Consider the following 24,219-nt stretch of genomic DNA (forward strand, 5'->3'; position numbering starts at 1 on the left):
AGGAACAAAACTTCCCTGGACTTCAGCAGGGCCAGGATTTCATCCACTGAGTTGACTAATGCTCTATAAAATGTCATTGTGACGCACAAAGCTGTTGTGTAGTTTTAAGACGAAAAACATCTTTGGAAACTTTGTGTGGGAGCAGGGGTCTGCAGTTATCACATTACGTGTCAGCTGGTGCAGATATAAAAGCTCTTCACTACCGTACATTTTGTAAAGAAAACAATAATATATTAGACAGTTTCAACATTTTGTTTCTTCACTTGTATGTTATCATAGTGTCAAAATTCTTATTTTAATTAAAAACAGAGAGATGACCATGATGAGGGCAGTGTAAAGAAACAGACTCAAGTGCACGAGTCCTCCTGAAGAAATTCCCCACCACCAAAGCTGTCCATAAAAGCATTGATTTTTGCAGCATAAAATATCATAGCTCTCGCATTTTCCAAAGTGTTTCCAAAAATTCAATCAAACAGCAGCCTAAAATCTTTCATTAGTTTAAGAAGAGAATGGGATTCATTAATCAGGTTAACATGCTTAAAATTGTTAATATGCAAGTTTTCGGCATAGCTTGAACCTCATTTTGAAAAACATCATATGAACCAGTAAGAAGGCTTACCGTGTAGGTGTTAATTAAAATTACTTTTTAAAGACTGTACTCTTGATGCCTGTTTAATTTGTACTCTCCAGAAAGGCAATATAACACATCATCATATTCCCAAAACCCATCATGAACAAATTTTAAATATTTACTTTGTAATATTTAAATAATTTCTAAATAGCTCTTTGTTTTAGATCTTCACAAATGATAGGTGCTGATCTGACAGCCCTTTATTCTCTTGTGATTCACAGATTTTTAAAGCAGAAGGTCCTGCTGTGATCATCTACTCTGACCTCCAGTATGTCTCAGGCTGTAAAAAGTCATCCCATATTCTCCCCATCTGAACTCTTTGCGCTTGTCCACACTGCTGAATTACATCATGTTAATGCACATTTTAACTAACAGGTTGTTAAACATGACTTAGCATTGCTTAATGTTGTAGCAGTGGGTCATAGTTAATCATAGAGCTGGTTTAGAAATAGATCTCTCTCCCCCTTGTCTCCCCACCCAAAAAATTTGAATTTTTGGCAAAAAAATCAAAAACCTAAGTGTCACCATAGCCCCTCGTTTGACTTATAGTTTCGTGGCTGCATGCTCTCGTTCTCCTGTATAGGTTGGACTTCCTGGCCAGTCTACATCTCCCATGATCCACCACACTCACCCCTCTTAGTGAGGAAAGATGGTGCATCCTGGGAGATGAAGTGTGGCTGAGGACACCAGTCAGTAGAGGAGAACATGAGCATGAGGCATCCGAACTACAACTACCATGAGGTACTGTGGTGGCCTTTTTTTTTAACTGAAATTTTTCTGTTTTGGGCTGTTTAATTTGTGACAGAAATCTGAATTTTCTGTGGAAAGCAGATACTTTTAATGGAAAAATTTCATTTTAGTCAGAAAATCAACTTTCCGTTGAAGAACAGTTTAGAGTGATTATTTTAAACCCGACCACATTAACAATGAGTTTCTGATACATTGTTAAACAGGATAGTCCCTCTCTACAGAGAGGGCCTGGTTTTCTCTAGCCCTACACCTTGCATAGTCCCTTACACCAGGGCAAAGTGGCTGTAAAATGCTGCTGTACGGTAATGTTCAATGCCCACTTTGCCCTGGTGTATGTGACTACATAAGGTGCAAAGCCATGGGGGGGGTCCACATTGTTTAGCATTATGTCAGCTAACACATGTTGTAAGGTGTAATTTTCCAGTGTAAACAAGGCACTGCTCGCCCTGATTGACCACCGCACTACTCCAGTTTCATATCAGTGCAACTTCATTGAATCCAGCCCACAGCCATCCAGTGGGCGTATGTGTGAAAAAGGGCTGTAGCGTCATGCCCTGTAATTCCTCATTGGCTAAAAAGAACGGGCAATTGAGAAGCAGGCTCCATGTTTATTTACTCTCCATTCTACCTCTGTTTAATAGTTTATCTCTTGCGTAGTTGTATGTAACTTCTGAATCTAAACACATGTAATAAAAGAGAGACAGTAAATGACGGAACACAGATTCCTTGGATTAGGACAGGTTTCAGAGTAACAGCCGTGTTAGTCTGTATTCGCAAAAAGAAAAGGAGGACTTGTGGCACCCTAGAGACTAACCAATTTATTTGAGCATGAGCTTTCGTGAGCTACAGCTCACTTCATCCGATGCATGCCGTGGAAACTGCAGCAGGCTTTATTTATACACAGAGAATATGAAAAAATACCTCCTCCCACCCCACTGTCCTGCTGGTAATAGCTTATCTAAAGTGATCATCAGGTGGGCCATTTCCAGCACAAATCCAGGTTTTCTCACCCTCCACCCCCCACACACACACAAATTCACTCTCCTGCTGGTGATAGCCCATCCAAAGTGACAACTCTTTACACAATGTGCATGATAATAAAGTTGGGCCATTTCCTGCACAAATCCAGGTTCTCTCACCCCCTCACCCCCCTCCCAAAAACCACACACACAAACTCACTCTCCTGCTGGTAATAGCTCATCCAAAGTGACCACAATGTGCATAATTAAGGTGGGCCATTTCCAGCACAAATCCAGGTTTTCTCACATCCCCCGCACCCCCATACACACACAAACTCACTCTCCTGCTGGTAATAGCTCATCCAAACTGACCACTCTCCAAGTTTAAATCCAAGTTAAACCAGAACATCTGGGGGGGGGGGTAGGAAAAAACAAGAGGAAATAGACTACCTTGCATAATGACTTAGCCACTCCCAGTCTCTATTTAAGCCTAAATTAATATCCAATTTGCAAATGAATTCCAATTCAGCAGTTTCTCGCTGGAGTCTGGATTTGAAGTTTTTTTGTTTTAAGATAGCGACCTTCATGTCTGTGATTGCGTGACCAGAGAGATTGAAGTGTTCTCTGACTGGTTTATGAATGTTATAATTCTTGACATCTGATTTGTGTCCATTTATTCTTTTACGTAGAGACTGTCCAGTTTGACCAATGTACATGGCAGAGGGGCATTGCTGGCACATGATGGCATATATCACATTGGTGGATGTGCAGGTATACGAGCCTCTGATAGTGTGGCTTATGTTATTAGGCCCTGTGATGGTGTCCCCTGAATAGATATGTGGGCACAATTGGCAACGGGCTTTGTTGCAAGGATAAGTTCCTGGGTTAGTGGTTCTGTTGTGTGGTATGTGATTGTTGGTGAGTATTTGCTTCAGGTTGCAGGGCTGTCTGTAGGCAAGGACTGGCCTGTCTCCCAAGATTTGTGAGAGTGTTGGGTCATCCTTTAGGATAGGTTGTAGATCCTTAATAATGCGTTGGAGGGATTTTAGTTGGGGGCTGAAGGTGACGGCTAGTGGCGTTCAAAGATTGCAAATCATATCAGAATTGTAATTCCTTGATTTATTTCCTGCTCCTAGATCTGCAGGAGTAGTTTAGTACAAAGTAACTATAATGAAACATGTTAGTTCTCACAAATCCCATCTTTAGTACATTAACAATACAAAGCAAGAATAAATTGCTGGGCTGGGATCCTCAACTGGTGTACTTTGAGATTCAGGCCCATTGTGTAATTATTAGCGCTCTGTCTGTGCTCCTTCAGCTTTCAATATTTCTGTAACATCTTTTTTTCAAAAATTTCATTTTGCAGAAAATTTTTTAATGTTGACTTTTTGTTCTGATTCAGGATGAACAGAAATTTCTAAATGTCAGAATTTCCCATGGAACAGGCATTCAGAGATTTGACCAGCTCTGCTCATTTGGGAATAGTTTCATAACTCACTCATAATAAGTACATAAATATCCATATCTCATGCCGATAAAACATCATCACACCACACCCTCTGCATTCTGTGTGTGTGTGAGAGAAGTGTAGATAGATAGATAGGTAGATTAGATAGATGTTATTTTATAGCCTGGATTCAACCAAAAAAAATTAACTTTTAGTATTTCCTTGGGAATATTTCAAGTGACATTTAATAACTGTATTTGTGTATTTTTAAAAAAAGAAAAGAGAGAAAGAAAAGTGACTAAACTGTAGACACTTGACTGGAAGTTTAATACCAAACATTTTATCAAAGTTATTATGTTTTAAAATGTCAAAAGAATCATCAGTGAATGTGATTATAATGAAATGTTGCTCTTGTTGTTATGGCAACTGACTTTAAAAACTGCTGTAAAAAGGTTGACAAATTATACAGTGCAGTTTTGGTTCATCTTTTTTTATAGTCCCCCATCACTTTACTTCTAAAGAATTTTAAACAGTTTGCACTGAAGTTAAGTCATTGAAAATATTATATGTTATCTCAGATGTTTATATGTACACTTGTTTCAGTGCATCAAATATCAGTTATTTTTCCAGACTGAATAACTTCATTTCTACATTATTCACACTTTCTGTAAATTGAAATGAGAATGTCCCATCATTCTCTTAGCTGCTGACCTATTTTACATCGCTGCCAATATCAGTTTAATCCAATGTGACAGTGTCCAAGTTACATACTTGTAAGAGGGTTTTTTTAAAAAACACACAGTGAGGTCCTAACAGTGCTCCCATTGAAGACACTTAGTTTAGTGGCAGTAGAGAACTCAATGTGCCAGATTAAAAGTGGTTTTTTATCCCTGAAAGCTTATGCCCAAATAAATCTGTTAGTCTTTAAGGTGCCACCAGACTTGTTGTTTTTGTAGCATTTGTGAGACACCAGCTTCAGAATCCTGTTGGAAAACTTTTTGCAAAGTGCTTACCTGGTAGGTCAGTACAAATGATATCAGGAAATATTTCCAGGCATCCGTCTTGGACTGATGATCAAAAAGAAAAAAGTCAGTGCTTGGTCCTTGTAATATTTAATAGATGCATGAGCATGATTCATCAAAGTTTCTCCAGGTTTACTCTGACGTTATTCCATTGAAAGCAACAAAATAACAATGACATAGGGTCTGGAGTAATGCAAAGGTGAATCAGGACCGCACAGCTGTAAAATAAGAATGGCCATACTGGGTCAGACCAAAGGTCTATCTAGCCCAGTGTCCTGTCTTCCGATAGTGACCAATGCCAGGTGCTTCAGAGGGAATGAACGGAACAGGTAATCATCAAGTGATCCATCCCCTGTTGCCCATTCCCAGCTTCTCGTAAATAGAGGCTAGGGACACCATCCCTGCCCATCCTGGCTAATAGCCATTGATGGACCTATCCTCCATGAACGTATCTAGTTCTTTTTTGAACCCTGTTATAGTCTTGGTCTTCACAATGTCCTCTGGCAAAAAGTTCTACAAGTTGACTGTGCATTGTGTGAAGAAATACTTCCTTTTGTTCGTTTTAAATCTGCTGCCTATTAATTTCATTTGGTGACCCCTAGTTCTTGTGTTATTAGGAGTAAATGACACTTCCTTATTTACTTTCTCCACACCAGTCATGATTTTGTAGATCTTTATCATATCCCCCCGTATCATATCCAGCACAGTTGGATAGTACAAGTGAAACCCATATATACCATATATATACCCATATATATAATGGTCCAAGTAGAGAACTTGAAGCATAATGGTAATGAAGCTAGATTGACTTGAATCATAGAATCATAGAATATCAGGGTTGGAAGGGACCCCAGAAGGTCATCTAGTCTAACCCCCTGCTCGAAGCAGGACCAATTCCCAGTTAAATCATCCCAGCCAGGGCTTTGTCAAGCCTGACCTTAAAAACCTCTAAGGAAGGAGATTCTACCACCTCCCTAGGTAACGCATTCCAGTGTTTCACCACCCTCCTAGTGAAAAAGTTTTTCCTAATATCCAATCTAAACCTCCCCCACTGCAACTTGAGACCATTACTCCTCGTTCTGTCATCTGCTACCATTGAGAACAGTCTAGAGCCATCCTCTTTGGAACCCCCTTTCAGGTAGTTGAAAGCAGCTATCAAATCCCCCCTCATTCTTCTCTTCTGCAGGCTAAACAATCCCAGCTCCCTCAGCCTCTCCTCATAACTCATGTGTTCCAGTCCCCTTGGGTAGGGTGTGACCCAGAGTCAAGCATTCATAAAAAAGTTCCAAAGAATGCCAGTGCACTGAGTCTTCTCTTCACTGACATTATTTGTTCTGGGGACAAGTTGGGTGAGCTAATCTTTTTTACTGGACCAGCTTCTGTTCGTGAGAGAGGCAAGTTTTTGAGTCAGGCAGAGCTCCTCTTCAGGTCTGGGAAGAGTTCTGTGCAGTTTGAAAGCTTGTCTCTTTCACCAGCTGAGGCTGGTCCAGGAAAAGGTATGACCTCACCTACCTTGTCTCGCTAATATCCTGGGACCAACACAGCTGCACCAACACTGCAAACATTATGTACTCTGGTCTATCATACCATACACTAGCAGCTAAAAGTGTAGTGTGTTTTTCACTAAGACTTATCATTGTAGGTATCTATTGTCTCTTCTGTCACAATACAATAAAGAAACAGTATGCTACATAGTTATTAGCATCTGTCATCATTTAAATAATATGGCAAATGATAGTGGGTGGACAGAGTAAAAGATGTTTCTTGTACCAGTGACAGTGAGTCAGGACTGATAGTGCACCCATTACTGAGATGATCTGTACTGCACAGGCTTCAGGGGGAAAGGATGGCCCATGCTTGGTTGCTTCTCACCTGCCAGCTAGTTAGGAGCTGATGCTGATTCTCTAGTATAACCGTGTGTCCTTTCTGTGTGGAAATTCCTAAACAGCAGCTGTCCCAGAATGGAATTAGCTAAATCTGGTGAGAATGGCAAGTAAAATTGCAAAGAATTGGGTTGGGGAAATGAGGGGCGAGAAGAAAAAAATGAAGTTTTCTGTTAAGATGTAGTTTCCACTCTTCACACAGTGCATCCTGTTTCATTTGGGGGTGGGATGCTGAAGATGCTTATAAAGGGATCCGACTGGTTTTCACTGGTATCTTTATTTAAGTAAAACAACTGGATCGTGTTGGTTCACTTTTGCCGCCCTTCTCCTCAACGTGTAGTGCAAAGCTACAAGCAGAACTAGCGAGGAGCTATAGGCTCCTATGAAATTTTAAAGCACCTAAGCAGGTTAGGTGCCTGTCTCCCATTAAAATCAATGTGGGATAGGTGCCTCATCGGTTTAGGTGCTTTTAAAAGCCCCGCTAGCGGACTAGCTGCATCTTCACGAATCTGGCCCTGAATCTCCTGTTGGTGGTCCCGGGTGTAACTACGACTTCTCTGCACTCCCGAAGTGGAATTTTCAAAAGAGCTCAGTGCTGGCCAAACTCTGCTCCCACTGAAATCAATGGATGGGTTTTTATCATGGGTTTGATTCAGTAAGACTTGCTCACCTGTGCAACGTTCAGTACGTGCATATCTGTTTGCAGGATTGCAGAGTAAAATTGTAACATAGTTTTTCCTGCCCGAACGCTGTCTTTGGAAATTGAAGAAACTTCCCTTTGGCATCCTGAGCAGTAAACTCACAGCTTGACCTGCTGTTTGCTTCCTGTGTATGAGTGTTTAATCTGAGTATTCACTCTTCAGTCCACTCAGCTGGGATTCCGCAGCTTCTCCAAGCATTGGGGAACATTCAATGGTACTAAAGGCAATACACATAAAACCAGTGAAAAAAAATCCTTTTTTTATATACAACAAACACTTAATCTGTGGAACTCATTGCCACAAGATATGACAGAGGCCTAAATCTTTATGGGATTCGAAAAAGGATTAGATATTTATATAGAAAATGAGGACATCCCCAGTTACCTTTAGAAAGGAAATTAAAAAACAGAAGGGAAATAAACCCACATGCTTCAGGGCTTAAGCCAACCTCTAAAATACAGGGGTAGGAAGAAATGTCCCGATGAGCAAGTTATTCCATAATTGTCCATCATGGCAGTTTCTTTCATGTTCCTGTGAAGTGTCTGATACTGACCACTGTCAAAGACGGGCTGCTGGGCTAGATGGGAGTCTGATCTTCTGGCAATTCCTGTGCTCCTCTCTACCCATACTAATAACTGATGTTTCTTCCCTTCCAAGGCAGCTTCTGGAATTCACATCTCACTAGTTTCCTTGGCAACAGCCACGCTGCCAGCACAGCATTCTACAGCACGTGCTCGTTAAACGTCACATAAAGATGAATGTTTTATACTTCCCTTTGAAATCTGGAATTCCAGGCATACAGATGGTGTGAATCCCTGATTGCTGTGTGTCTACCTAATACAGCTGTGTAGTTAATCTAGCTGACTATCTGGATAGGAAACCAGCTTTTCAAATGGTATTTTTGTTTCTTGGCTGGAGAATTCATAGGTTCTCAGACACTAGGACTATTACTGTTATCATTGGTAGTATTGTAGTGCCTGAGAGCCCTACTCATGGACCAGAACCCCATTAGGTCCCAAAGTAAACTGTTACCTTTCTGGCCCTCATCCAGGCCTCATACCCAGACCAGCAAGATTTTCAAACTACACCTAGCAATTTACACTTCTCACAGACATTTGGTTACATGATGGCCAGTTTAACCGGGTTACCAACCAGAGAGCCATCTATGGAGTAGGAGGCCATTTGTCAGATAGCTGCCAAAGAGGAAGAGACCTTGGTAATGTAGCTGGTGGAAGACTGGGTTTCCATTAACAGGCAGGACGGACCAGGCTTGTAGTAGGAATTCTGAGGTTGGAACCTGCCCTGGACTAGTGGTTAAAGTAGATTGAAACAGGACAAAGTGCTCTCACTGCACCAGCCAAGGAGGAAGGGGAGCTGTGAGGAGCGTGGAAGGGTGATTAGGGCACTAGGAGACCGGGGTTCAAGTCTGTTCCTCTGCAACCCATGGGCAAGTCACTGAGCTGCTCTGTGCCTCCAGTTCTCCATCTGCAAAGTGGGTATAATAGTTCCATCCTTCACAGGGCTGTTGTGCAGAGAAATACACGAATGGCTGGGAGGTGTTCAGGTCTCCAGTAAAGGGGACCATATCGGTACCTAAGATAGAAAGAAGATGGGAAACTGTACCGCATTGCCCCTTAGCACTGCAAGAAGCCACATCAGACAGTTCTATTGAACCCTCCCATCAGACTGCGTTGCTTCCCAAGAGTCTGCATTGGGTCATATTGGGCAGATAAGAGGGGAAGTATATTGGACCCCTCAGCTGACTGGCTGCTATAAGGCGAGCACTGGTTCAGAGGCTACATGCTGATATACAGGGTGGGCAGTACTATGATAGCGATCATCTGCTGTGTCTTGGCACTTGCCTTTAAACCATAATTGATTTATGGTTGGAGGGCCCTGTTCAACAGTTTGTGATGTATGAAGTGGTATTTTCTTTTGTGGCATGATTCCTCTTTGAGGCAGGATAACTGTGATTACTGCACAATCTCCATTTAAAAAGCAGCCACACGCTATCACCAGTTTATTGAATATAGACTGGAGGGGGCATTATAAAAACCATGGATGTGGGGAAATTCTTGATCATCAGAGAAATCCTCACATGGGCAAAATTCCCAGTGAAGCTCTCAAATCTTCATCCCAGCACACAGTCCAAGTAAATGTACTGTGCGCTGAGAATCAACTCCAGTGGGAGAAGGAAGCACCTTCTGCTGTCTCATCCATAGCAGCTTCGTAGACAGTCTTGTGAGAAGTATTGTGGCCTAGTAGATAGAGCATTGGACTAGGATTTGGGAGCCTTCGGTTCTATTCCCAGATTTGTTGCAGGACTTCTGAGTGATCTTGACTTCTCTGGTTGTGCCTTGGTTTTCCCATCTGTAAAATGGGGATAATGATGCTTACCTCCTTTTGCTTTGAGATCTATGGAAGAAAAGAGCTGCATAAGAGTTAGGTGTTATTTATTAATACAGTTGTTATAAGGCTACAGTAGTCTTTGCTGTTCCTGGGACTCCTTCTGTGCCGGGGTTTGGCCAGGAGAGCTATGTAGTCACATAGCCACCAGTCTCTGCTTACACCTGTCCTACCTCCAAACGCTGCTTTTTGTTGGGGTGCCAGGAGCACAGGAAGGGTTGAGCTCTGCAGCACATAAAGGGGTTTAGACCCCAGTGCTGGGCTTCCTAACTTCTGCCTCCCCAGTATAGTGGACCCCCCAGTGATGCCACTACATTTCGGGGTTCCCACAGCTATGGAAGTGATGGGTAGCAGGATTTGATGCAAACAGAGTTAGGCCAGAGTAAGGACTGTGGGACGGTCCATATGCCATGGGTGAGTGGTGCTACTGATCACATTATACACGTAAACACCAAACTGGACCCTGAGATCGACTACAGTATTGGTTAAAACAGATGGCCCAGTGTTGTCTAATGAGAGAACTGACTCAACACAATATGTCCTCCAGGAAGCTTCAATGTACCATCCTCACATGCAACAACAGGTTTGTTGTGATTCATACACCTGCTCTTTACTATCTTGTGTGTTGATCGCACACATCATAGCCTGGAGATGGTGAATTAAATGTGCACTAGTGAAATCCACCCCTCCAACTGATAATATAAATTACCCAGTTAATAACAATGAGACACCAATATTGTTCTTGTGAAGTGACAAGGAAATATTTCCTCTTCCCAAGGTGCCCATGCTATCAAATTCTTACACCTGTGAATATAATTTAATTTCATGATCAAGGCTTCAAAGACTTGATATCTTGCAGCATGAGAAGAGAAATTGTCAACTCTTCAGTTGTCTACTTAATTTACCTTTAATGGCATGTAACTTTAGATTTGCTGTAGTTCCATTTTCCTAAGAAAAATTGATTTTCAGATATACACAGATTGTGTTTTTATTACACACATTATGTGTTAATAAAAATAAGGGAAGTAAGCTAGGAACAAAATCTGAATTTAGATTGGCTGTTTATGAGGTGACATTTTATTAAAGGATATTTGCTCCTTGTGTCACACAGAATTTAAATCCACAAAGAATTTTTTAAATGATCTAGAAGAAGAAAAGATAATATATACTTAGTGTATAAAGTATAGTAGTTTAAAAAACAATAAACACAAGGTCATTTTAGGCCAAAACTGTTAATTACCTACTTCATTATTGTCAAGGTTAATACAGTATTTGAGAGCAGAAGCTGTTTTTCATCTGCTCTTTGAAACAAGGCGAGACAGCTGTTCTTACGGACAGATCCATTATAGCTTATCACTAGAGGACAGACCACTGAAGGAACACCATGAAATATGGCTACTGTCACTGGCAGCCAGAACAAACACCAAGACTGTTTAGGAACCAGTGGAAATTAAATGAAAACTACTGCTTGAACTTAGTGGACTTTAATTCAACTAGATTGGGTTGAATTGATTTTATTTCATGACAGCTACAGTGGCATAAATTTCACTAGTGCGCCTTAATCTATTGTAATATTGACCTATCTAAAATGGCATAGTGTTTTGCCCTGATAAATGTTCTTTAATAAACATTGGAAATTGACAGTAACAAACTGCAACCATCTTTTGTGAAAGTTACTTAAGCCAAGTTGTACAATACAATATGTTTTGATTTTCATTATTCATGCTTGGCTAGTTATTGTACAAGATTCCATTACATGAACTCAACAAAAGAGAGAAACAAATGAAACATAACCTTAGCTGAATCAACCTTAATAAATAGTGCATTGTTTTTAGCTACAGAAGTATCTGCATTTCTTTACCTGCAGCAATCTAAATTCCATTGTTCTAAAAAGATCTGAAGACTGAGGACTCAAGGTCTGAGGACTCAAGAAAAGATTTTTTTTATACATATAAAATACATATACGGATCAGGAACAATGTATATTCTTTATTTGGAAATACTGTGGGTAGATTTTAAAGAATGAGTTACACCTAGTTTTGTTTGTTTGTTTTTACTTCCAATGCGATGCAATTTGAAATTGCAAGACTTCCCCGTTATTAGCAAAGAATATCCTTGTACTACCACCACTTTTGGCATAATCCCTAAAACAGGCTAAAATTTCAGCCTTTTGTAATTCCTGCTGCCCTAGCTACATGGCATGAGCTTCTCTTTTCGCTAACTAATATCTACGTGGCACTGCTGCACAGAGAGAATAGCTATGTGTCCACAACAGGGGCCAACATTCGCAAATTTGGGAACCTAAGGTTAGGCACCAGGATCCCTATTTAGGCACCTAAATGAAAGCAACTTGATTTTCAGAAGTGCTGGGCACCTACAACACCTTCAATGGATTTTGTGGGTGCTCGGTCTGCTTTTATTAAGGATAATAGGGTTTAAGGGGCTTCATCTAAAACCCTTTGAAGTCCAGTGGGAATCTTTCTGTTGATTTTAATGGGCTTTGGATCAGGCCTTTGGTACCTAACTTGCGGCTCTCAAGTTTGAAAATGTTGGCCACGGTTTATATCAACTTAGTGGCTTGTTTCCACTTACATAGTGCAAAAATTTCTACTTCATAGCAAACCTACAGTACATCACCGAAGCACACAACACCTCCTTTTGCAGGAATACTTAGTGTCCTGACATTAGTTCAATTCTGTAAAAACATCTTATTTAACTTTTGAAGCAAAGATTCTGTTTATTTATTTTTATACATTGTGGTAGCATTCCTCCCCCTCCCCCCCCGCTCTCCTGCTGGTAATAGCTCACCTTAAGTGATCACTCTGGTTACAGTGTGTATGGTAACACCCACTGTTTCATGTTCTCCATGTATATAAATCTCCCCACTGTATTTTCCACTGAATGCATCCAATGAAGTGAACTGTAGCTCACGAAAGCTTATGCTCAAATAAATTTGTTAGTCTCTAAGGTGCCACAAGTACTCCTTTTCTTATTCCTAAAGATGGATCCTTGTTTATTTTTTAGACCAAATAAATAATTATGAGTGAAGTTTATTTATCCTCCTGTAAGACACACAACAGTATTTTAGAGTAGCAGCCATGTTAGTCTGTATTCACAAAAAGAAAAGGAGTACTTGTGGCACCTTAAAGACTTTAACAGTATTTTAGTTATTCTTTGTCACTCTTCACAGAACATATATTAGATAAAGGTTTAATGCTTCATTTTGGAATTATCTGCTGTTGGACCTACCAGAAATATTTTTAAAATTATCTTCCTCAGTATGTTCAACTTTCATTCAACAGGAGCAACACAGAGAATTTTTCTTGACATAATACTTGCTCCTGCAATATTACATACTGCACTGTCCGAAGATCACATTTTTCCCCTTTAGGAAACCATATCTATATACTAATTCATCTTGTGATATCAGTGGTGTGCTTTTGATCGTAATAATAACAATACTTGGCACTTCCATGGCAGCTTCCAAGCAAGAATCTTAAAGCACTTAAATTTAATCTAGACTTGCAACAGCCCTATGTGGTAGGTAAGTGTTGTCCCCATTTTACATATAAAGAAACTGAGGTAAATAGAAACTACAGTGGTTGCTCGTAAAAAGACAGTGTTTGCCAGTAGTCATCCTACAGTTTTCCCCCTGTATTTAGAAGAGGAGATACCTGCAGTATCTCAGCTATAAGTATCTGTTGACAAGTTTTGGCATTTTAATGGTGAGCACTGTGAGTGACGTGACACAGTGCACATAGGGAGAGTCAGGAATAGAACCTAAATGTCCTGATGTATAGCCAGAAGACCACTTTTCCTCATCTGCAGGAGTTAATGCTGCTTCAAACAGATTAACTCCCCCGAGATATCTGCTTGGATGCGTCCAGGAGCGCCTTCCACCCCCAAAGCCCAGTGGAATTCTTTCTCGATGGAGCACCAGCACTGAGACATCTTTGGGTTGCAAAGGAGGGAGAAATCATATTACCCCCATCCCGCCCCACGGGAGAGTTTTACCCACAGAAGTTCCCCTCTGCTCCTGCTCATTCCAGGCACAGAGAAGGCAGAGTGAATGGACAGCCCCGTCTACTTCAGGGGAACCTCCCCTCTTTGAAGAGTAGCCCCAGGAAGATTATTAAATCAGCAGTTCTATCCTGAGCACATGTTGATACAGGAGAAATTGGATGGCACTTGAGTATTTCAATCATGCATTCAGTTATAAGCATTTCATTGTTGAATCTGCTGTTTGATTATGTGATAATTAAATATGAATGATCATAAAGTCACCCTGCCAAAGAGAGGCTGCAGTTTAATGAAATGATTCCTTTCATGTTATTGAATCGCTTCAAAGTCAAAAGAAGCAATCTGTTTACTTTTTTATTTTCCTGTTGTTTCAATGTTGCTTGCTTCAAAATAGCAACCTGGACAAATAATTATGGGCATAAATCAGAGCAGGGATCTATGCAAGGTCATGATTGCTTTGCATTTAGCCCAGCTTTACAGAGGTGGCCTTTTCTGAATAACATAGAAGCAAATTGCTGTTGATCTTGTGGAGATTCAGCAAAAAGGCAGTTGAAGCAAAAAGAGGAAGAAAGGCAAGAAAGGGCCTTACTTAGTCACATCTCCCTCCGACTACAGCAGGAGCTTTGCTTGAGGGAAAACATGAGCAAAGACTTCAGGACTGAGTACAAATATCGAAATGGAAGTGTGCACATTGGTACTGCACAGACTCGCACAGACTCACCCATACACAGCCAACCTTAATTCTGGCATTTCCAAACTTTTAAGCACTTAACGTTGCAACCTTAATATTCTTTTAACATCATTTTTGATTTCATATTGTTATATACAATAACCACACAAAAATGCTTCATAATTACACGTACACACTCTAAGGTATGACAAGTTACCTGGGCACGCTCTACTCAAAAATATACAAGTATATAAAATGTTGCTAGATTTCTGAACTTGCTTTTGCTGTCATGTCTTTAAGTTATCAGCACGATAAATATGGGCAACACATAGATCTTTGCTTTGAATGATTGATAGATAATTCAGAATTCACAGATTCATCTGCCAACAATGTAAATGGGATATTAGGAGTTATATCGTGACTAGTTCTGGTTTATGTTTTGCCGGAAAATTAGTATCCAGGTGTTACATCTGATCAAGCTACAAACTGATGCATTACACCAAGTACACAACACGCTATTTAATTTGCTCTTTAGGTTCTTATTCTGACAATCAGCTCCCTGTCTGAATAGTGCATGCTCTGTCTACTCCAAACTATATGCTGGAAGACTGAAGCAGAGTGAATAGAATAGTGTTTACCTAGATGTCAGCAGATACTACAGTTCATAGTCTTCCCAGATAATTTGCTGGTACTCTAGCCCCTTTTTAATCAACACATTGCTATAGTGTTTGTCTTGTAGCTTGTTTTCTGATCCCGAAACGTTTTTCTGAAGGTCTCCATTGTTTTCAGTGTTGCCCAACGCAGTAGAAATGACTATTGTTCCATATTCCCAGCACAGGCACAGTTAAAGCTGCTTGCCTTGCTATTCTTGTATTGCATTCGTCAGCTTTACAGAATGGATTTTGAGCATGAATTTGACAGCATAATAAATAAGTCCAGATCTTGCTACCCTTACACTACCCTTCCATTGAGTAGCACCATGCTCCTCATGTAATCATAGTAACATAGAAAATGGATCAGACCTGAGTTTCATCAGTCCTCACTCTGGCAGTGGCCAGCACCAGCTCTTCAAAAACAAGGTGTAAGAAACCCCACAGTCATTAGATGTGGGATAATCTGCCCCCTATATAGGTCTCATCCTAACCCCTTGTAGTTAGAGACTGTCTTAAGGTCAGAAGTATAAGGTTTTATATCCCTTCCAAAAATTTTTTAGCATTTCTTTTATAATTCTGGCTATTCTTGTTATCCATATATGTGTTCAATCCCTCTTAGAGTTCTTCACCTCAACAACATCCTGTGGCAATGAGTTCCACTGTCTCATTCCATATTGTGTAAAAATTCATTTCCTTTTATCATTTTTGAATATGCCACCTTTCAACGTCCTTACATAAAAACATAAGAATGGCCATACTGGGTCAGACCAATGGTCCATCTAGCCCCAGATCCTGTCTTCCGGCCAGGGCCAATGCCAGATGCTTCAAAAAGAATTAACAGAACAGGGCAATTATCAAGTAATCCATCCCCTGTCATCCAGTCCCAGCATCTGGCAGTCAGAGACTTTGGGACACCCGGGGCATGGGGTTGCATCCCTGACCATCTTGACTAATAGCCATTGGTGGATCTATTCTCCATGAACTTATCTGATTATTTTTTGAACCCAGTTCTTCGCAATATCGCTTGGTTGACTGTGTGTTGAACATCATTGAATGTCCCCTTGCCGCCCTACCGATCTTAGTGGAACTACTCAAGGAGTAAGGTGCATTTCATTGTGAGTAAGAAATCTTAGGGCCAAATTTTGCCACCCATACTCATATTGAGTAGCACTCTACTTTGTAACTAAGAAACTAATCTGGAAAGACAAGAAATTGCAGTATCTGCTTGTGTGTGCCTCAGATCAATGGGGCTGCTAACAGAATAAAGGCCTACCTAATGTGAGCAAGGATGACAGAATCAGACCCTTAGAAATTAGAAATGGAAGAGCCTAGTAGTCATCTTGTCCATCTTACCCTAGTAGTCATCTTACCTCCGACAGATTGCTGTGTACAATGCCCTGAGTGTTGCCCTCATGGAGTGAGGTATTGCTCATCATGGTTAATGATGGCGCAGTAGGCCCTTGAGTAACTACTGAGGGCTAGGTCAAGCTTGTCAGGGCCAGGCAGAGTAATTCCTCCCTGAACTCCCTGCACAGAGGGGGAGCATGCTTATGACTGAACTCTTTATGGGGTGCACCCTTCTCTCCTTGTGAGCTGATTGCACTCTGCAGATTAGTGCAAGGTGAGACAGATATAGCTATGCCAGGTGTCTATCTCCTCTATTGATATTTATCTTACCTATCTGTCATTGTCAATGTCTATAGATGATAAGAAAAATATAGCTCTACCCAGAGCACCATCTTCCACGACTTCCAGAGCATTCTTGTGTTGTCTGTCTAGATTATAAGCTCTCTGGGGGTAGTGACTGGCTATTCAATTTTCAGAAGTACCTGTGTCCTAATGAAAGTTGACGGGAGAGAGGCTCCTAAGTGAAATAAGTGCTTCTGAAAATGTTAACCTGTGCCGACCAATAATACTCTTTATCCCCTAGTAATGATGATAGTGGCAATAAGATGCCCATTGGTTTTTGTCCTTCAGCCAGTTTTCAGTCCCTATGCCAGTGATCTAGGCCATCTTAAATGAATATTTTAAGTTGGGTTTTGTGTGGTATCATACCACACGATTTGTAGTTCAGACAGCATCACAATGGCTACATTCCTTTCATCTACTAACTAAACTTCCACAATTCAATGAGTGCCATCAGGTTTCTATAGAAGTATTTGTTTTTATAAAGCAAATGCTTGGTTTTGCTGATAATTCCTATCACAGCCGTCTTTCACAGATACCTCCTTGCTGTATCTAGTCAGCACTGGTCCGTATGACTCAGCCTGAGCTGTACAAGGATGTCGGGGGTTGTGCACTTCTGGGAAAGCCTCCGTAGTCTGTGTTGGAATTAAACAGGGATTGGGCTCAGTGCCCCAGACTGTATTTCAAACCCACTATCTAGCAGCTCCACAAAATCTGAAGCCTGGTCTACACTTAAAGCCAGTGCACAACCTCAATAGCCAGGCTGTACACTGGGGAAGTCAATGGGGATCAGATGTTGGGAAGGAGACTTTCCCACCAAGGCTCCAGAGCAGCTTTTGCAGTCTCAGAGTTGCGGTGACCCCTTCTGTGGGCCATCTCTTTGTGGGGATCACCCACATAGTCAGGGATCCAGTAGTCCCCTCCCCCCTGAGTCCCTGGTGGATGAAGCACCAGAAGTCCCCTTGAAGCCGTGTTCTGTGGCACACACAAAAAGACACAGAATGATAACACAAAAGTGTTGCTACAGGATATCTCCCTAGGCTGGCTAAGTTCTGTTTACAAACTCAACAAGTTAAAAATAGATGCCCACCTAATGAGTCAAAAAATAATGAGTCAAAAAATAGTTCAATCCCTGATAGATAAGCGCAGAAATCAAGCATGGCTGACTTCATGTGTGCCCTTACGTGCCAGTCATGAGGCCCATCATCCTGGGTTGGAATTAGTAGGGAGCAGGTGTTGAGTGGTAAGAAGCAGTTTGGGGAGAGGAAGATCATGCATTCTATCCCAGAGAGGGCTGTGGAGGTCACTCCATCCCCAGGGCTGCAGAAATGGGAACAGAAGGGAGAGAGGGTGGATAACTATGCAGCATTTAGGATATAGGAAAAGTTACCACAGCCTGGTCAGGCCATGCAGCTCCCACACTGTGGATGTCCCAGGGCCATGATTTAGCCCTTTAAAAGATACTTGGTTAATTAAAGATATTATTGGAGCCAGGTGGCCCGCTGAAAGCTGTGAATATCTCCTCTTTACATCACATAAGAGGTAGGTATTTAGGTTTTACACTTTATTTTTATTTCCCCCTGGTGTCTAATGTGAGATGAACTCCAATGTAATTACTCGGGGTGGTCCTATTACACTCACAGATATTGTTTTGAAAGAAAATAGTGCCCAATAAATTGCGCACTACTTTCTGTTCTGACTCTTCTCCACGGTCAAACGTATAAGTGAATGCAGACTGTGGAATGATTTTCTTTTAGCTTATCCTTATACTGTACACCAGCTTCAGACTATTAGCCTTGTCTGATGCAGATGAGCAGCAAATAATAATGAATATAATAGTCCCAAGATTTTCAAAAGTGTCTAGTAATTTGAGGTGCCTCCATTTTTTGAGCTGAATATCCTGCTTCTGAAAATTCGACCCTTTTAAGGTGTCTTAAATTAGACACCCAAAATTGAAACATCCAGAATCGCTAGTTTCTTTTGGTAATCTCAGCCGATAATTGTGTCTCTGTCTCTGCATGATTCTGCATAAAAATATTTTTTTTCCTTCAAATGAGCTACCTGATAGGAGAATAGAACATAACCTCTGAATGTATTGCTTGCTAGATCATTTTGTTCAGAGGTTTTATCAGTCAAATATTAAATAGAAGATTGTATTTAATCAAAGCAATTTTCTGTTCCCAGACTATCGTTAGAGGAAATAAACCTCAAAAGGATACTTCAATCAATGGCCTGCTAGAAGAATTTGACAATATCTCAGTGACACGCTCTAATTCCCTACGGAAGGAAAGTCCTCCCACTCCACACCAAGGAAACTCAAACCATGTACAAAGCCACCAGGAAGAAAATGGTTATATCACATATTCTCAGTATTCCAGTGAGTCGGACACCACGACAGACTATGTCACTGAAAAATACAGAGACAAGAGTTTTTATGGGGAAGAGTTAGACAGATACTGCCAAGGTAGCTTCGCCCCAAAACAGAATGGACACGTGATGAAAACAAAACCCGGAGACGCCTATTATTCAGAAATTAAGCCCCTAAAGTCAGACATCTCAAGGTTTCTTCCAGATTACCATACACATATGGAAACAAAAAGCAAACCAATTGAGTACAGTGGCCTAAAGTTGGAATATCAAAGGATTCTTAGTGGATCGTCTCTAGACTACAGAGAATCCTTTCACTATGCTCCATCTAGAACTTCAGTGCAGAGTGAGTGCTCAAAAGAGAGACGAGAATACAGTGACAGTGACTGGGGAAATGGACCAGACAAGGATGACTATGACAAAAGACCAAAGTCGTCATATGTAAACCAGACAAGTCCTCAGCCAGCCATGAGACAGAGGTCCAGATCAGGTTCGGGTCTGCAGGAACCAGTCGTGCCATACGGAGCAAGTGCTTTTAAATCAAATCAGCAAGGGCATTCATATAGTTCATACACCTACCCTCGCTTGTCAGAAACAGCAGGAGGCATTGCAAAGGTAAAATTAACATCTGTGGGTGCTATCACAGGCCATCACTTTCACAGGTGTGACCAACAGTTTCCAAAGGTGGTTGTATAAAGCTGGGCACTTGAATCCATGGTTAGGCACCTAAGTAAAAGTGGTCTGATTTCCCGAAGTGCTCAGCACCTATAGCTCCCCTTGATTTCACTGGGAGCTGCAAGTGCTCAGCAAGGCAATACCTTTGAATACCAGCCTACTTTTCCTTAGGCGTCTGATTAGGTGTCTCAGTTTAGGCGTCGGATTAGGTTCGTTTTATTTTCCCTCAAACACTGAGAGAAGCGCTGTACAGTAAAGGATTTTCAAGGGTTACCAATTAAAATGCTTTTAATTGTTAACCCTGGAAAGTCCCTTAATTTATGGTGTCACGCTGTCTGGAATGTTTTATGACTGTGCCTCCATCAGGACAGACTGTCAAAAGCAGGGCAGACCCCCCACCCCCACCCCAGGCTGGTGGTATGTTCTATCGTTAGATTTCACTGACCCAGTACCAAATGTGAACTCCCAAAGTACTACAGTAGTCTTATAAGGCATAGAATCACAGACTATCAGGGTTGGAAGGGACCTCAGGAGGTCGTCTAGTCCAACCCCCTGCTCAAAGCAGGACCAATACCCAACTAAATCATCCCAGCCAGGACTTTGTCAAGCCCGACCTTAAAAACCTCTAAGGAAGGAGATTCCACCACCTCGAGTCGGAGACTGTTCCCTTAGACACTCCAGTCTATCTTGCCACCCAGACAAGCTGGACTATGTGAAAAATGGTCACTTATACAAAAAAAAAATCACAAAATATTCTGGTTGCACCCAGTCCCAAGAGACCAGTCACTCACCAAGGTCAATTTGCATCCTGGGTCTCACACCAAAAACAATGCTGGTAGCCAATTCTATAGTAAACTCACTAAAGATTTATTAACTCAGACAAAGGAATGAGCGCTATTGAGATGTTAAAGCAGGTACAAATATATGTACAGGTGAGTCACAGTCTATAATTTCAAGGGGTAGCAGAGATGTAGTAATCTGTCAGTTTCCAAAAAGCCGTTAGGGCTAATCAGAGTAATTCTGGGGATCTCTGTTTTCTCATTTGGTTAATTCTTCCTTGTTAGAATCCAAATAGTCCAGAGATGAAGGGTTGGGGGGGGGATGTCTTTCTTCGATGATGGAGCGCAGTTAGAGTCTTTGATCTTGGATCATCACACACAATAACCACTGGCCTTTAAATGGACAAGAATTAGCACTTTCCTGTTACAGTTCTTCATTTGCATTACACAAGGCTTCTTTCTCATTTGATGGGTTATTTAGTTACAGGGATATAAATAATGTAAATGTTTGCTATTCCATTATAACAGGATACAGATATGTGAACATCCCATTAGTTTTCCTGAAGTTTAAACACCAAATACACTCTTTTTCATTTAACAGTCACTTTGATCTATACTAATACACAAGTGAATTGAACTGATTTCCAGCTGTGAGTGCGTCAGTTCTCAGCTGACGCCTAGGTCTTGACCACAGCTGACACTTGGCTTACCAGCATCACACATAGCTCGTTCCTCAGGGTTATACAGGGGAAAATGGCCAAAATATACAAACTTGGGGGCCTACACTGAGACATCTAAGTCCACATTCAGATGCCTAAGTAAAAAGCGGCCTGGTTTTTTTCAGTATTGACTTGCTGAGTGCTTGCAGCTCCCAGGTGCTGAGCACTTCTTCCAAGGGATGAGATCTGTTTCATTGTTGTATAATGGAACATTTTAATGCTCATGACATGGGCTGGGTTGAGAGCCCTGGAAAATTGATTCTGTTTACCTCCAGAACAGAAAGCAGCAGTTGAAGCTCTACCAGAAATATATTGTGACCGTAGGCCGGAGGGATGTGAAAGGCTTGTTCACACTCAATGCTCACCCACTCCTTGGCTCCTCTGCTGATGCTGCCACCCAGAGTTCTAATTAGTGCTCTGACCTATTAGCAGTAAACCGAGGAGGTTTAGCCCAAATTAAATTCGGGCAAGCGGTTTGGTTTTGGGTTTCTGGCCAAACCCCAGGGGACAGAAGAGTTCCCAGCCACGAAGTCTCTTCGATTGCCCCTTTGGTGCTCATTTGTGTTAAGCAAAGTCTAAGCAATGTCATTTATGTTTAAGGGATGTTTTGGTCACCTGTGGCTAACTCAAGCAGTATGCTTTTCTTAACCTGTGTATTATATAATTTGTTTAACATTGGCTTTAATAAAATTTTTAAATTTGCAGGATTGGTCTCTTAAACAGGACTGTAGAAAGAGGTATATTTTAGAAGGATCAGTGCACGGTAGGCTCTTTGGAAAAAGTGCCTCCCTGCAAGATTCATTGTCAGCTATGCGTTCCTTAGAACTCTGAAAACATTCCTACAACCGTGGTGCACTCGATACTCAATGATTCACCATTCTATGCAGCAGTTACGATTCCCAACCCCATCAGCAACCCCAGGAACTGAACAGCAGTGTTTTGTCTACAGATGATTGCCAGAGAGTTTCCTCTTCAGAGAGGCATTAGCGAGACAATGGTTTGTTAAATGAGTTTACTAAATGAGAATCGGGTCTTGAATCAGTTATCTTACCACTGAGATTGCCTTTAAAGTATAATTAAAAAGGAAAAAGTATGTATTGAAAGAATCTGCAGACACAAATGCATGGCTTTAAAAATATATTCGGGAAAAATAGTCATTACGGCTAATAAGTCTGAAGGGTAGATTTAGTTCACTATTACTTGCAGCTGTTTCATCTGATATGCCATGTACCTCAGATTCATCCCTGGTGTAAATCAAGTGAATTCAGTGATGTTACACCAAGGATGTATTTGGCCCTATGTATTTAACTCCAACTTTACAATGGGATCCAGGAAGGTGGCTCTTCACACATGCATACTGTCTCATTAATTTATCGGCTGGGACTGGTGGTCCAAGTAGAAGATATCATGTCTCCAACAGTGGACCGCACCGTCTGCTTTAGAGAAAGGTAGGGCAAGTTTCTTCCTCACCTCCTTCAGTGAGAGGTTGGTTTGTGCCCTTTGGATTTGATCCAAAGCCCACTGAAGTCAAACTTGCCCTGAACCAGGAGGGTTTATAGCCTGTATACATTTTGTTTCCTAGCTGATATAGATGTGGATGTTTATATAAACATTTAATCCTTTTTTTAAGCATACTAATTTTTTGGCCTTTATGATACCTTGTGGCAATGAGTTCCAATGATTAATAATGTGTGCTGTACTTTTACCAGCTTTAAATGTGTCACTTTTCAGTTTTACTACATATCCCCTTGTTCTTCAGTCATGAGGGGGTAAATAGGATACCAATCTCTGACATTTTACTAGCTAAGAAGTGTAGGTTTGAGTTAGGTATCTTCTTCTGTGTTGAAGGCTGATGAACAAAAATTATGCTTCTCTGCAATATCCTTGTCCACCTTAGGCATATCCCTTTGTTCCCTGGCTGCCTCAAAGACCCCCCAAGTCTCTTACAGGTTCCCTGCTTTTGGTATACATATTTCTTGTTATTTGTTTATACGTCTTTGGCTATTTGCTCTTCAAATCCCCTCCTCACCCTCCTAACTTCCATTTTACATTTTTACTACCAGAATTTGTTCCTTTCCCTTGGCTTCACTGGGGCTGGATTTCCATTTTTGAAGGTTACCTGTTCGGCTTTTCCTAATCTCTTGCTTCTTGCCATTTAAACTTCAGAAACATAAGAACGGCCATGCCAAAGGTCCACCTAGCCCAGTATCCTGTCTTCCGACAGTGGCCAACGCCAGGTGCCCCAGAGGGGATGAACAGAACAGGCAATCATCAAGTGATGATTTAATCTCTTCTGTTTCGTATTACCTTCTTGCTTCCTTTTTAGTTTAGGGGAGCACATACCTCTAGAGACTCTATTGTCCTATGCTACAGAAGCCTCCCTCCGGAGTGTAAGGATTTTACTTTAGTCATGTGTAGGGTCTTTTCTGGATTACCCCTCTTCACCTTTTTTTTTTTATTCCCCTTTTAAAGATTAAAGTCGCATTGCTAGTTTATGATACAGCCCCTCCTCTGAGGATGTTGAACTTAATTACAGTGTGGCTACAAGTATGTAATGGAAGTTGGGGTTCCCTCCAAGAACTCTTTCCACTCGTCTTCCCAAGAACTCAGTTTGACTCCAGAATTCGTCACTCAGGTATCTTTATTTAGCATAGAGCAACGGGACCCTGAGTTGATCAGACTCAAATGCGGGATGGGGGGGTGGGATGCAGGGTACATCATAGCTCCAAAGTTACACAGAAACGCTCTCTCTTTATATACATTGACACATCTCATTGCAGGTTTCAGAGTAACAGCCGTGTTAGTCTGTATTCGCAAAAAGAAAAGGAGGACTTGTGGCACCTTAGAGACT

General features: G+C 41.2%; 1 protein-coding gene across 10 annotated transcripts in view; it reads left to right on the top strand.

Annotated features, from left to right (window-relative positions):
• Positions 1–24,219, top strand: part of PAK5 (p21 (RAC1) activated kinase 5) — a 178,854-nt gene that overhangs the window by 123,910 nt on the left and 30,725 nt on the right. For 9 of the 10 annotated variants that reach the window (XM_073339628.1, XM_073339626.1, XM_073339625.1 and 6 more), the window contains one exon: positions 19,013–19,810. The exons of the other annotated variant lie outside the window; for it this stretch is intronic. In XM_073339628.1, coding sequence (XP_073195729.1) covers positions 19,013–19,810 — 798 coding nt within the window. The remainder of the gene's footprint in view (positions 1–19,012; positions 19,811–24,219) is intronic. 10 annotated transcript variants of the gene reach the window in all.

Source organism: Lepidochelys kempii, chromosome 3, assembly GCF_965140265.1.
Source record: "Lepidochelys kempii isolate rLepKem1 chromosome 3, rLepKem1.hap2, whole genome shotgun sequence".
In the NCBI taxonomy this organism is placed as follows: domain Eukaryota; kingdom Metazoa; phylum Chordata; order Testudines; family Cheloniidae; genus Lepidochelys; species Lepidochelys kempii.